This window comes from Chanodichthys erythropterus, chromosome 23, assembly GCF_024489055.1.
Source record: "Chanodichthys erythropterus isolate Z2021 chromosome 23, ASM2448905v1, whole genome shotgun sequence".
Taxonomy (NCBI): Eukaryota; Metazoa; Chordata; class Actinopteri; order Cypriniformes; family Xenocyprididae; genus Chanodichthys; species Chanodichthys erythropterus.
Window position 1 is genome coordinate 32,240,223 of NC_090243.1, and position 14,995 is coordinate 32,255,217.

The 14,995-nt window shown below is 37.9% G+C and overlaps 2 protein-coding genes across 2 annotated transcripts in view; one reads left to right on the forward strand and one right to left on the reverse strand.

Annotated features, from left to right (window-relative positions):
• The window catches only part of sycp2l (synaptonemal complex protein 2-like), a 35,200-nt gene extending 21,471 nt beyond the window's left edge, over positions 1 to 13,729 (forward strand). The window contains exons 19-32 of the mRNA XM_067377705.1: positions 6,936 to 6,985; positions 7,117 to 7,162; positions 7,401 to 7,503; positions 7,605 to 7,651; positions 7,744 to 7,861; positions 7,945 to 8,012; positions 8,957 to 9,017; positions 9,120 to 9,218; positions 10,198 to 10,304; positions 12,125 to 12,219; positions 12,411 to 12,510; positions 13,137 to 13,186; positions 13,292 to 13,373; positions 13,661 to 13,729. Of these exons, the coding sequence (XP_067233806.1) occupies positions 6,936 to 6,985; positions 7,117 to 7,162; positions 7,401 to 7,503; positions 7,605 to 7,651; positions 7,744 to 7,861; positions 7,945 to 8,012; positions 8,957 to 9,017; positions 9,120 to 9,218; positions 10,198 to 10,304; positions 12,125 to 12,219; positions 12,411 to 12,510; positions 13,137 to 13,186; positions 13,292 to 13,373; positions 13,661 to 13,729 (1,095 nt within the window). The remainder of the gene's footprint in view (positions 1 to 6,935; positions 6,986 to 7,116; positions 7,163 to 7,400; positions 7,504 to 7,604; positions 7,652 to 7,743; positions 7,862 to 7,944; positions 8,013 to 8,956; positions 9,018 to 9,119; positions 9,219 to 10,197; positions 10,305 to 12,124; positions 12,220 to 12,410; positions 12,511 to 13,136; positions 13,187 to 13,291; positions 13,374 to 13,660) is intronic.
• Positions 13,730 to 13,879: 150 nt separating this feature from the next.
• The window catches only part of elovl2 (ELOVL fatty acid elongase 2), a 60,986-nt gene continuing 59,870 nt past the window's right edge, over positions 13,880 to 14,995 (reverse strand). The window contains exon 8 of the mRNA XM_067378025.1: positions 13,880 to 14,948. Coding sequence (XP_067234126.1) covers positions 14,829 to 14,948 — 120 coding nt within the window. The 3' untranslated portion in view covers positions 13,880 to 14,828. The remainder of the gene's footprint in view (positions 14,949 to 14,995) is intronic.

Here is a 14,995-nt window from a genome sequence, read left to right on the forward strand (position 1 = left end):
TCATGCCAAGGTAAGTGTAGTTCTGCGTGTGCTCAAGGAGCATTTTGTCTAATTTAAAACTATGATGTTGGTCTTGGCAGCTGGGTCTTTTTCGGAAAATCATTATTTTTGTCTTTTTGGGGTTAACTGATAGGGCCCATGACTGACAGAAGCTGTGCAGGAGGTCTAGATGCTGCTGTAGACCCTCTTTAGTGGGAGACAGCAGCACCAGATCATCAGCAAACAGGAGACATTTGACTTCAGTGTCTAGTAGAGTAAGACCAGGTGCTGCAGACTGATCCAGAGCCCTCGCTAACTCATTTATGTATATATTGAACAGTGCAGGACTTAAGCTACAGCCCTGTCTCACTCCACGACACTGAGGGAGGAATTCTGTGTGTTTGTTACCAATTTTAACTGCAAATTTGTTGTGTACATTGATTTGATGATGTCATATGTTTTTCCTCCGATACCGCACTGGATTAATTGAAGAAAAAGACCTTCATGCCAAATGGAGTCGAAAGCTTTTTTGAAGTCAACAAAGCATGAGAAAATTTTGCTTATCAATTAAGGTATGGAGAGTGTATATATGGTCTGATGTGCGATATTTTGGTTGGAAGCCAATTTGACACTTGCTTAGGACATTTCTGTCTCTGAGAAAATGAGTTAGTCTGCTGTTTAGGATGTTACAGAAAAGTTTACCTAGGTTGCTGTTTACACATATGCCACGGTAGTTATTAGGGTCAAATCTGTCTCCGTTTTTATGGATTGGGGTAATTAGGCCTTTGTTCCAAATGTTGGGGAATATACCTGAACTAAGGATGATATTGAATAGCTTGAGGATGGCTAATTTGAATTTGTGGTCTGTATATTTTATCATTTCATTTAGGATGCCATCGACTCCACAGGCTTTTTGGGTTTTCAGGGTTTGTATTTTGTCTAATAGTTCAGCTAGTGTAATTGGATAGTCTAAGGGGTTCTGGTAGTCTTTGATGGTCTTCTCTAAAACCTTTAGTTTTTCATACATTGCATTTTGTTCCCGATTGTTGTCTATATTACTAAAAAGGTTGGAGAAGTGGTTTATCCAAACATCTCCATTCTGGATGGCTAGCTCTTGATGGTGCATGTTTAGTGTGTTCCAATGTTTCCAGAAGTGGTTGGATTCTAAGGATTCTTCAATTTCTCTGAGTTGACTTTTTGTGTTTTGTTCTTTTTTTCTTTCTAAAAGTATTCCTATATTGTTTAAGTTTTTCATGATAGAGATGACGGATGTTCTCATTGTCAGCATCTGTGTTTCTGGTTTGATAGAATTCTTACTTCTTTCCTAAGTCTTTTGCAGTCATTGTCAAACCATTTCTCAGTGACATGTGGTCTTTTTGCTTTTCTTTTTGTGTTTAAGTTTGATAATGTTGCTGAGATCTCAAATATTCTGTTCAACTTGTCTACTAATAGGTCTGTACCTTCACTGTTATGCAGGAAAGGAATGACAAGGAATTGGTCTAACAGAACTTGAATTTTTGGTTGACTAATTGTACTTGTATATGTGTCTTTTACTGTTTTGTTTCCATTTATACGTGTTTCTAAGTGAGTGAAGCTTGGTTTGTTTAGATGCTTCTTGGTTGGGCATTGCTCTGGTTAAGTAGAGGGTTATTTTACTGTGGTCTGATAGTGGGTTTAGTCGGCTGACTTTGAATGCTCTTAGGGAGTTTGGGTTAAGGTCTGTAAGAAAATAGTCGACTGTACTGCTACCAAAAGGTGAGCTGTAGGTGTATCTACCGTAGGAATCTCCTCTTAGTCTGCCATTGACTATGTACATACCTAGTGTGCGACACAGATGAAGTTGTGTTCCGCTTTTGTTTGTTATTTTATCATAGTTGTGTCTTCGTGTGTGTATAGGTGGGGGGAGGACGTCACCTCCAGGCAGGTGTTTGTCCCCCTGAGAGTTAAGTGTGTCCATTTCTTCTCCTGTTCTGGCATTTAGGTCTCCACAAATCAGTACACTTCCCTGTGACTGGAAGTAATTAATGTCTTCTTCAAGAATGGAGAAACTGTCTTCATTAAAATAGGGAGACTCTGCTGGAGGGATATAAGTGGCACATAGGAAGATATTTTTCTCTGTTGCAGTGACTGTCCGATTAATTTCTAACCATGTATAGAATTGTCCTGTTTTAGCTACTTTGATGTCATGGACAAGATTTGATCTGTACCAAATAAGCATGCCTCCTGAGTCTCTTCCTTGTCACTCCAGGCAGTTTAATGGATGGGGATGAGTTCTCTGTAGTCTTTGGGGCAGCCGGTGGGTCCATCTCTGCTCCATGTCTCCTGCAGGATTATGATGTCTGAATTTCTTATTTCTGAGTTGAAATCTGTATTTTTGCTTTTGAGGCCAAAGGTAGAGGATCTCAGGCCTTGAATGTTCCAACATGATATTATAAATGCTTTGTTGTCCATAGGGTCTTAGTTTTGTTGATATGTTTTGAACTATGACAGTAGGTGTGAGCAGATGAGGTTGAGCATCTGACGGATGTCTCTGAGCTCTGATGTTGTGGCTTGTACTGGTCCTTTTGTTGGTTTTTCTGCTCACTATCTGAGCATAGCTGTGGCTGCCGGGGGTCTGCTGTATATGAGGGGGGTAGGGGGTAGGCAGGAGTGGCTTTGGTCTGGCCTGATGCACTGAATGTGTGGTTGTGAGGGCTGGGAGAAAATGCTCAGGTGTTGGCTGGGGTGGTCTCAGCATGTGAGAGTGCTGTTGTCGTGATGGAAGTCTTCTGGATGTTCTCTCTGGGTGTACACTGTACTTTCCTACAGGTCTGGGTAGATGTTGTTGGTTGCTCCTGGGGGTGCTGTTGCGGTTCCGATTCAGGGCCACATCTTTTAGGGTCCTGGCGAAGACAGGAACAGCTGTTTTGTACAGATGGACATGGTCGTAGAGGCATGTGAAGTCCAGGGTGGGGTGGTGTGCTAGGTGCACATTGGGTTTAAGTGCACAGGTACGGGAGAGGTTGGCATTCACCCCGTGGATAGTGTCAGGGTGGAAGTCTTTTCGGGGCAGCAGTGTGGAGATGGTAATTTTAGCGTGTGGGAAGGTGGTTGAGGCCTTTTCAATCACTGTTTGTAATGATGTAGCCACCCTCTCCTGTTGGGTTCTCAGGTCGTTTGTGCCGGTGTGGATTATTATATGGCTTGGGGATCCCAGTCCACACTTAGCGATTTGAGTGCACTCTGAGTGTTCGGACACCAGAGTTTGACCACACTGTGTTTGGGAAAGAGCTTCTTTTCATCAAATTTCCCATTTGAATCAATTAAAAGAGCGACTTCTGGTTTTACTGCTCCTTCTGTTGGTGTGGAGGGGTTGACTGAGTGTGATGTGGGGGAAATGTCTGATGGGTTACTGGCTGTGATTTATCTCTGTTGTTTGGGAGCTGTGATCAGGGTGAAGGGTGTCCTGCTCCACCGGTTCCTCTGAGCTGAACTCTCTGTGCTGTGCTCCTCTGTCCTGCCTCAGTTCTCTTATTTCCATCCTCATTGCTGTTAGTTGCGCCCTGTGTACCTCAGTCTGTTGTAAGAGCAGTGTTTCCAGTGTCTCCAGCTGGGCCCTCAGCCCCTCTCTCTCCTGCTGGAGTTCCTTCACTTCAGTCTGCAGTGTAGACAGCTCTCTCCTGAGGGTCTCCCTGTGGGGCTGTTGCTGGTCTGGTCTGTTGTCTGAACTTTTTGCAAGGAAAAGATCATCTCCTTGAGCTATACCATTTCTCCTTCTAGCTCTGTGAACCTCTCCCTCATGTCAGTGCAATAGCAGTGTGAATGGGGGTCTTTGGTCTGGTTTATGCTCGAAGGGTCTCTCTGTTCTGTCTGGTCCTCATCTGTGTGGATGGTGTGGGAGACTGACTCCTCAGGTTGCTGGTTATGGTCTCTTTCTGTGCTCTGTCTTTGAACAAGACTTCCTCTGCATCAAAGAGCCCATTGATGCTCTTTACCACCACTATACCCGTTGTTTTGTAGATATTTAACATTGGTGGTAGTTGTGTCTTCCTCGTTTCTTATTTTTAGCTGGAAACCCCCACAGATGCCTTTTCTTTCAGCAGAGGGGTAGTGTGTAATGATGGCCTTGTGCCATGCATAGGGCTTGTTGGTGTAGAATATCAGGTTACTTATGCTGCCATCCTTATGTAGGTCTGCAAAAAGTGTTTCTGGGTTGTCAGTTAGTCTTTTGTTTTTGTAGACTTTCTGTGCTGTTTCATTTGTGACATCTTTGGGATAGTGCAGTGCGATGACCTCCACAGATGGGTGTTTAGGCCTAACGCTCTGGTTGGAGGCTTCAGAACTCTTCTGAGGGCAGAAGGGGCGGAGCCAAGATGATGTGCTGGCCATAGTTGATTTAGAATGTAAACAGAATCAACTGAAATAACTGCCAGTTATTTGTTTATTTTAAATCCTTTCTCCAAAATTTTCTGTCTGTCTGTCTGTGTCTGTCTGTCTGTCTGTGTCTGTGTCTGTCTGTCTGTGTCTGTCTGTCTGTCTGTGTGTCTGTCTGTGTCTGTCTGTCTGTCTTTGTGTCTGTCTGTGTCTGTCTGTGTCTGTCTGTGTCTGTCTGTGTGTGTGTGTGTTCTGGTTTGGCCTACATTATGAGGACCCAAAGTCTTATTTTGTGGGGTGTATATTCTGGTATATTCATGGTCCTTATATTGAGGACATGCCGGTGTCCTCATAATTCAAATTACTACAACTTTTTAATTTATTATTATTATTATTATTATTATTATTATTATTATTTTATTTATTGATTTATTTTTTAATTAAAAATGTAAAAATGCAGAAAGTTTTCTTACATTTCATAATGAATCCAGGCAAGATCAGTGCAGGCTTTTTTTTTTCTTTCTTTAATGTTGCTTTTGGGAAACGCTGCCCAGGACAGTGACCCTGCAGGAGCAGGTTTGGACACCCCTTCCATTATGTCTTTGGAAAGTCCTCATAGTGACAGGTATACCAAAATGTACAGCCGTGGCAAAAAGTATTGGCAGTGACACATTTTGTTTTGCAAAGTTTGCTGATTCAGTTGTAGAAATGCCCATTGTTTCTAGATTTTTATTCAGAGTGCCCTTGCAAAAAAATGACCAGCTATAATCTTTTCACTAATCTTATCAGCACATGGGAAAAGTTTGAACAGGTAGCTAATCACTATCATTCTGACTGGATAAGAGCAGACCAATTGCTATTAAAAGAATGGAAGAAGTGCTTCCGATCATTGTTCTTGGGTTAGCAATGGTTACCTCCAATGTCAAAAAGAAATTAACCGTTTTGAGGCCATTGAAGTCCACTATAAGGAGAATAATCCTGAATGTTTTCATCAAAAACCTTAACTTCTTTTCTACTGACGAAAGAGACATGAACAATCTTGGATGACATGGGGGTGAGTAAATTATCAGAATTTTATTTGAAAGTGGACTAATCCTTTAATATTGGCAGCAGGTGGGTGTGAGTTCATCTGCACACACAGTGAGGCAGAGACTTTTTGACATGGGCCTGGTGTCAAGAAGTACAGCAAAGAAGCCACTTCTCTCCAAGAAAAGCATCAAGGACAGACTGAAATTTTGCAGGGAATACAAGGATTGGACAGCAGAAGACTGGTGCAAAGTTATTTTCTCTGATGAAGCCCCCTTCTGACTGTTGGGGACATCTGGAAAATCAATTGTCGTGAGAGGAAAAAGTGAACATGAGTCCTGTGTCATGCCAACAGTCAACCATCCTGAGACCATCCATGTTTGGGGCTGCTTTTCATCCAAGGGAGTGGGGGCTCTCACAATTCTGCCCAAAAACACTGCTATAAATGAAGAATGGTATCAACACATCCTGAAAAAGCATGTTTTCCCAACTATTCAAGAGCAATTTAGTTATGATCTGTATTTTCCAGCAACTAGGCAACTTCCTGGATCTTAATCCCATAGAGAACCCCTGGTCAATCCTCAAAAGGTGAGTGGACAAGCAGAAGAACCGATTTCCATCAGTCAAGATTTGGCCCAGAAGCTGTTATCCAGCATGCCAGAGCAAAGTTCAGAGATTATGAAGAAGGGAAAACCCAGTAAATTCTGACTCTTTGCATAATTAATGTGTTTTGCCAACAAGAGCCTTTTAAAACTTATGAAATGCTTTTTTTTTTCCCCCAGTGTACAATAGAAACGTGAAAAAATAATTGCAAATACTGAAGCAGCAATCATTGCAAAACAAAATTTGTCACTGCAAATACTTTTTGTGTTTTTTTTCGTTCTGGTACTTTACCAAATGATCAAATAAATAAGCATCAAAACTCTGGAGAACAGATCATGAAGTCCATCAGCACATTAGTAATGTTTTTTTTTGGGGGGGGGGGGATTATACTCTGCCAAAGCAGGTGTTGTCACAATGTGCTCTTTGATCTTTCCCCCCAAGAACTGTATTTTGCACTGAACAGCTTCAAGCACATTTTGGATGCTAACTGTCAACAAAAATGGCAGGAATAATGTCAAAGGGCCACGTGATGAAGAACTGATGTAGTTTTCTGGCATATGAGTAGGTGTGTATATGGCTACCCCAGGTGATCCTTGAGGTGTCTCAATGTCCGAGTGACACTTTTGACACAGAACGATCAGGGAAGTCACATAACAAGAAGCCAAAGACTATAACATTCATGGCTGCTTTATGGAGGTACCAGGTCAGTGGAGTGCAGTGACACATCAGTCTGTCCAGTTTTTGACTATTTCAATATTAATTTCTTGACCAAATCTTGTGCTTCTGGGTCAGTGTGTTAATTGTATTGTTTAACTTGGGCTGGCCATTGTCTTAATGTTCCATGTATTACCACTCAAATGACTGTTGAAAACAAAAATAAGATTAAAGTTTCAAGACCTATTTTATACCCTAACAAATTAATTTTCTCAGTTTTGAAGTTTAAGATTAAGTTGAAATTTGGCCTTGCTGTTTAGGTTGAGCGTGCCAAGACTGTATTGTTCTGTCAGACACCATCTTCCAATGGGTAAGTGACATCTGTACATGGTCGCCTGATGCTTGTCTAATATTGAAATCAGCAGATGAAATGCAGCATGAGTGTTACTCCTGTATGTCAAGTACAATAGTTTCACTAAAACATGCATCTTTCTTCATCAGGTCTACAAAGTCCCTCCCTGACACTCTGGGTAGAACTCCTGTGAAGGTTAGCTATAATATGTCAAGGCCCCATTATTTAAAGTTGTAATTTTATACGTGTTAGACATTGGTGCATTTGAGAATGTTTTTACTTGCCTAATGTAGCTTTCTAATAAACCTGGCATTGTATATTGAACATGGTTGGCTCTGTGACAAATTGCTTATGCCCCTCTATTGTAGCTTTGGATAAGAGTCTACAAAATCCATACATGTATAAATTAAATGTAAAATGTGGTTGATCACAGAAGAAAATAAGGGTGATTCATTCAGAAGACGGATTTCTCCGCAAGGACACGCCACATGCTGACTACAGCAGGAGAAAGCCCAGAACTAAGGGCAAACTCAGAGGTATCATTCCTCATTCTGCAGGACTACATCACTTTATAATTCCTTCAGATATGCTGCAACCTAACTTTTTTTTTTTTCTTTTTTTAATAACTCTTGCATAGTTCTTCCTCTTTCGTCACCCAGCAGTAATGAGGAGGAATTCCCCAAGGTAGAATGCAGTTTTTCAGAAGATTTTCAGTAGGATCAAAATAGCCAAATTTATGCAGGGCATAAAAATGTGGGTCTTTTTATGATTTTTAGTATTCAACACCTAAAAAAAGACTTCAAATGGCAAGTGAAGACTGGCAGTCTCAAGTCAAACTAGGGAGATCACTGAACAGAGAATCATCCTTACTTAAAGAGGCCACTGCTGATTCAGGTCAGTATGATTACATCTCAGGCCAATCTCAGAAGATTGCTTATTTTAATCTAAATGTTGTGACACTGTGGTTTCTTTTCAAGGTTTTCAAAACAAGAGCGTTTCTGAAACCAGTTTACAAGCAGAGGAACTTGATAATGTTATTGAAGAGGTACAACTTGATTTCAGTTCTTTTAATTTGCATTAAAAGAATGCATTTATCTTAAATGCATATGCATTTATCTTAAGAGAAAAAAAAATATATAGTTATTAAAAACTAAATTGCACTCTTTCTGTAATTGCGATTTAAAAATATTAATATTTTATTTTATATTGTAATTTGTTACTTTCCAAATGAATGTATTAACAACTTAAAGACAGTATATTTAAAAATATTTGTTTAATGGAATCTTTATGAATGAAGGCTAGTATCACCGATACTAATACAGCTACTGAAGTCTCTATGGAATTATTTTTATTTTATTTTTTTATTTTATTTGTTTATTTTATTTTTTTTTAAACGTTAGTTCTAGACATTCAGCATTACAGTACAACTAAAAGCTATCAATTTCAACATTTATTAGGCTTTAAAAAATGAACAACTCTTAATTTAAGTGAATTTAAAACAATCTTCACATAAACCCATGCCATATTTACCTGTGGCCTTCCTCCCTGTCTAATAGGTAGGAAATATACAGAAATTAAAGTAATCAAACACTTTATTAAACACACTAAATTAAATATAGATCCTTAAAGAAACAATTTTCTGTTACTTTGCTCTTTAACATTTGACAGACAACACAGCAACTGTTTATGTGAGTGTGCATTTTTGTGACCCATCAGGACACAAATTTGTATAATGACTTGGGTATGACATGGGTGTTACAAGGAGAGGGTGAATTATGAGGACATTACCTCATGTCCCCATTTTTCAAAAGGCTTAAATCATACAGAATGAGTGTTTTTGGAGAGTGTAAAAATGTGCATAGTTTTCTGTGATTGGTAGGTTTAGTGCTTGGTGTAGGGTGATAAATACGGTTTGTACAGTATAAAAACCATTACGCCTATGGAATGTCCCCACAATTCACAAAAACAAATCTGTGTGTACTGTCTTAGGAGCATTGTTTAGATAAAGAAACACCACAACCCCAAAAAACTGAAGCACTTGAATCATCAGGTGAGTACCCCATACACAGAGACATACTTTTCGACACACTTAAACTCCTAAAAGATTTCATTAACAATGTTGGTGGTAATAGAGGACACATGTGCCACACAGAGCTGTATGTGGGTCTAAAAGGGGACAACCAGCTACCCAGACAACCAACATTCCAACCTAGAAGACTTTTCCTGTCTAGTCCACTAGAGGATGCTGCAGGTAAATGCATTAAGTCTTTAACATCTTATAGAGGAACAGTTTCATTTATGCTAAACCCACATTATAAAAACCTTGACCCTTGATTTTTCCAATGCATATGGGAGTATTGAGTCTAGACAAATTTAGTTTTTATTAAAAACCTAGCTTGCTTTTTTTTTTTTTTTTTTTTTTTACATTTTCTGAAAAGTATGGTGGTGCTGAATAGTACCTTGGTAAGCTGCACATGATATATTCATGTCACATTTGCAATTATGCATTTGGCAGACATTTATCCAAAGCAACATACACTGCATTCATGGTATACATTTAATTAGGTCATACGTTCCCTGGGGATTACACCCATGACATTGGCATTGTTAGTGCAAGAGTTACAGGAATGCTGCGCATATAGCACAAGATGAGATACACATACTGTAAAAGTTGCTAACAATTTATTTTGATCACCTTTAGACATTTTACTAGCTATGAGCAACTTTATAACTACATGGTAACTAGCAGCATAACTGCATATCGATTACCTGTCATTAGAGCATTAGTAGACTTTGCTTATAGTCAGAATTTCTGTTGGGGGACCATCAAAATAAAGTGTTAGCAGATTTTAAACAACTTTGCCAAATGTCAAAATATTCTGCATTAAGACAAACCTTAAGCCTACTAGTTCTGTACTAATACTGAGAGTTAGTTTATGTGTAGTTTCAAAGTTACTTATAGTTAGTAGAATGTATCAAGTAAACTATCAAAATGGAGTAATCTGTCTGTTCAAATCACTAGTGTTGCTTAACTTGATCTGCAAATCTTTTGATCCTGTACCTAGTTTTGGTTAACATTTTTTTTTTTTTTTTTTTTTTGGCTCTGGTTTTTCTGCTTGAAATGAGGATGAAAAGCAGCCATTGTGTGTTGCTGCTCACTGCCAAACAGAGTGACCTGAATGCCAAATGACCTTTTTTTTTTTTTTTTTTCTGTCTCTCTGTGCATGTAGAGCAAATAACTGAAGTGTTGATGGAAGATGAGTCAGAGGAAGAGTTGGGTGCAGGTGTCAGAGCTGCATTTAACTCCTTTAAAACTCGGTTGAGAGCACACTTTTCTGTGAGTACAAAAACTGCAGCCTTTCTACTTTTAATTATTTTATTAGCATTCGTTTTAACAAATTGTTTTATTAATTCAAATTCATTTGATTCCAAAGTTGTTGTTTTTTTGTGTTTTTTTCTTTCTTTCTTAAACATAAAGAAGATATTTAGCAGATATATCTGAGCAGCAGTTTTTCCATTCAGTAGAAGAAAAATTGGTGCTGTAAACTTCCAAAAGCACACACACACCAAAATAACACAAACAAACAAAAGAGAAGGCCATATGACTTATGTGCTATATTCCATGTATTCTGAAGTCGATAGCTTCAGTTCACTGAAACCAACTGCATATTTTGCCTTGGTTATGACGCAATCAGTCACATCATGACATGCGTTAAGTATTTTTTAATGCACTGTGACTTTTGGCCTGTTCGTAGATGTAATTTTATGGCTTAATTCCAACATTGTTTTTTGTCTCATTTGAGGCTTGTCAGTAGAACTTTTTTTGTGTGTTCAATGAAATAAGACATACAGGTACGCTACTGTTCAAAAGTTTGGGATTGGTACTATTTTTAATGTTTTTAAAGTTTCGTCTACTTACCAGCATTTATTTGTGCCCTAGAATTAAAAATTGAATTTATCTTGGCATAGTTGAATAATAAGAGTTCAGTACATGGAAATGACATACAGTGAGTCTCAAACACCATTGTTTCCTCCTCCTTATGTAAATCTCATTTGTTTTAAAAGACCTCCAAAGAACAGGCGAATCTCAACATAACACCGACTGTTATGTAACAGTCGGGATCATTAATATGTACGCCCCCAATATTTGCATATGCCAGCTCAAGGCATGTTCAATGCATTACACAAGGGCAGGATGTCTGGATGTGCACAGCTGAATCATCAGACTAGGTAAGCAAGCAAGGACAATAGCGAAAAATGGCAGATGGAGCAATAATGACTGACATGATCCATGATATCATATTTCTAGTGATATTTGTAAATTGTGTTTCTAGATGTTTCGTTAGCATGTTGCTAATGTACTGTTAAATGTGGTTAAAGTTACCATCGTTTCTTACTGTATTCACGGAGACAAGACTGTCGTTATTTTCATTTTTTAAACACTTGCAGTCTGTATAATTCATAAACCACTTCATTCTTTATAAATCTCTCCAACAGTGTGTAATGTTATTTTTAGCCACGGAGCATACTATCAAACTCATTCAGAATCAAATGTAAACATCCAAATAAATACTTGTGTGATTAGACATGCTGCATGACGAACACTTTGTAAAGATCCATTTTGAGGGTTATATTAGCTGTACGAACTTTGTTTATGCTGTTTAAGGAAAGCGCGAGCTCCGGGGGAGGGGAGCACGAGAATTTAAAGGGGCTGCAGCCTGAATCGGTGCATATTTAATGATGCCCCAAAATAGGCAGTTAAAAAAATTTATAAAAAAAAAACAAAACTATGGGGTATTTTGAGCTGAAACTTCAGACACATTCAGGGGACACCTTAGACTTATATTCCATCTTTTGAAAACATGTTCTACGGCACCTTTAATTAAAAAAAGTTATTTTAAATTGTAATATTTCATAATATTACTGTTTTTCTGTTTTGAATATATTTTACAAATTAATTTAATTAATTATATTTTAAACGCTGTTCTTTTGAACTTTCTTTCTTCATGTTTCTTTCACAAACATTAAAAATCGTACCGATCCCAAACTTTTGAACGGTAGTGTAAATGCATGTACAGGTACAGCATGGGAGACATTTTGGGTTAACTAGCCCCTGACTTGTTTAGTCAGAAGGGAATTCTTTTCCTTGTGATCCAGAGCAGCTATAAGAAGATTGAAGCCAGATCACTGCAATCTTTAACGGACTGTCAGAGATATGTGACCTCTCTCTTGGGAACTGTACACAATCAAAGGTACAGCGCACAAAACACAGCATTAGCGTTCAGCGGGTTCTTTTGTCCTGCTTTGTCTATAAACCATGTAAATGTATAACTAGTCTAAAAATATCTCCAGTTAAGCTGACTAAAATAACACTGCTCAATTTTTATCTAAATGGTTATTATAGATGAGGTGCAGAAAACTAACCATGCTGCTCCACATGTAGGTTGGAGCATCTGGAGCAGTTTCAGAATACAGTGGTGCAGCAGTTGGAATGGTTTGAGCAGGACTGTCTGTCTCTCAAAACCATCGAGAAGGAGACTGTGGTCTGTCTGTTTCTCAATACAATGGGCACATTTTCATGTTAAGTGTAGGCAAACTGAAATGTTTATATACTCGGCAAAAAAAAAAAAACACCCCCCCACTTTCAACTGCTTTTTCTCCAATATATTTCTTGATGTGTAAATATTTGTATGAACATAAGCTTCAACAGGCGAGATAAATAAGTTTCACAGACATTTGATGAACTGAAATGGGGAAAAAGTAGTACTATGTTCACAATGGCCTAGACAATAAGAAATGTAGCCTAGTAGGACTATGGCATGTTCATGCAGGTGATCAGGGACCCTGAGCATCATTTTGATGTTTTTCAAAGTCAGTAGAAGGGTCTCTTTAGTGTAGTTATTGTAACTGTGACCTTAATGGTCTACTGCCTGTGAACTGTTAGTGTTTTAAGGCCTCTTCCACAAGTCCATATGTAGTAAGTGTTGGTTTCATTGAACAAGCATGAAAAATTGTTTAAACCCTTTCCAATAAAGTAAAGTATGTTTGGAGTCTCCTGAAAAAGGGATGTTTCTTTTTTGCTGAGTTTATATTCTCCTGAACAAAGCATATTTAATGGCAAAAGTTTGTTGCTGAAGTGCTGTGTCATACACTTTTGGTCATGTTTTAGAATTTCTGGCAGTCTGAAGTTCGGGCATTCTGTGATAGACAGCAGAAGAGGTAGAAAAGTCTACACCAGTATTTTATCTATTGTGACTATTGTATGTTAAGATGATTTCCATGTGACCAACATAAGTTCTTAAGAGTTTCTGATCTCCTGTGCAGGTTGGATTCTCTCCTAATCCCTAATACGAGTGCTGAAGCATCATTTAGTCTATCAGCGAGAAGAGAGGCCAAAATTACTGCAGTAAGTGGTTTGTTCATTATAGTGTTTGTTTTCCAGTACTGTATAGACTTTCCAGAGCAAGAATGTCTAACTTTTATGCATGTATGTGTATTCATTTTTTTGTATGTGTATATTATATATATAATATGTGTGTGTGTGTGTGTGTGTGTGTGTGTGTATTTTATTTATTTTTATTTATATATATATATATATATATATATATATAAATATATGTACAATTAATAGATCAGCATGCAATTAAATACCACCCAAATACCATAACTCATTTGAATTTTCATCTTCTCCAGCCCACCTCTCCTCGAGGACAATCATCCATGGTTGCCCTATCAGAGACCACCACTGCAGATCCCTCGTAGGACTTTACACTATAAAGCTCTTTCTTTCATATGCCTTCATTCTGTCTTTCAGAAACGTATACTCTTAATTAAAACAGCTGAAATGTCATTGTGAATGTATTATATAATATTAAACATCACACAATGTCATTTTATACTTCAAGTGCTTTATTTAGTTTGTTAGTTTGAATACAATTCATCGTTTTCATGTGCTTTTTTTTATTTTTAAAAAGGCTAAAAAAATTACAGGTTTGCACCAAAGACAAAGTTTTGTGTCATTGGTTCATACATTCTAATCTACTTTTAAAAGTTGACAATTAACATGTAGCAGATATACGCAGTTAAAAAGTACAATCTTTATTTTCGGGTAAAACAGATTTAAAATACTGATGACTCAACCTGCACTCATGACATTCCAATAAAATGCACTTCAGAATAAGTGTCTGTCACTTGTAGCACCTGCCAAGATTAGCAATAAGATGTAGCAGAACATGGTTCATGGCTGAGACATTAATATATTCACTGTTTAAACAGGACATGCCCTTTGTGTCCCAACTCAACCTCTTGTAGCAATAGGAAATACAAAATTGCATTTGTCAAACAATTTCATGGGGTCTTCATGGCATTTATCATGAAACATTTGTACACAGCAATCCATGTCTGGCTGATAATGAAAATTTGGTGTCTTAGTGCTACTATATATGTTATATGACTTGCATACCAATATATTCAATTACACTAAATTGTTATATCAGCATATCAGATAAAGGGCTGTAGCTATCTTTTGTTGAACAATGGATAGCGTGGTGATTTAGGGAAAATTACAGAATATTTCCTTGCCATTAGAGATAAACAAGCAAAGATGTGTAATAAAGTAGATGTACTCTATAACAGAGGCATTTATTTTGAATAGTTGGACAAATATTTTTCCCATCAAAATTATTACAGGGTTTTACATTGCTCCATTTATGAGACTTGAGGAACGTGTAAAACAAAGATACAAAATGATTAAGTTCTATTCTAATTGTAAAAACTGGAATTTGATTTTCAGATGATCATGGCTATTACGCAAATATTCAGCATAAATGGACTAATACGATCCATTCTATTGATCGAGGCATCACTGCAGCTTCTGTTTGGAGTTGGCTCCATTGAGAGAGGAAAGGCCATTCGAATGATTGTTTTTAAGTTCTCCAACTTTAGCCATTCTGCCACCCTCCAGCCTTCTCTTTTTGTATGTCTGCAGAGAACAGCCATTTATTGCTTAATAAGATAACTATAAGACTG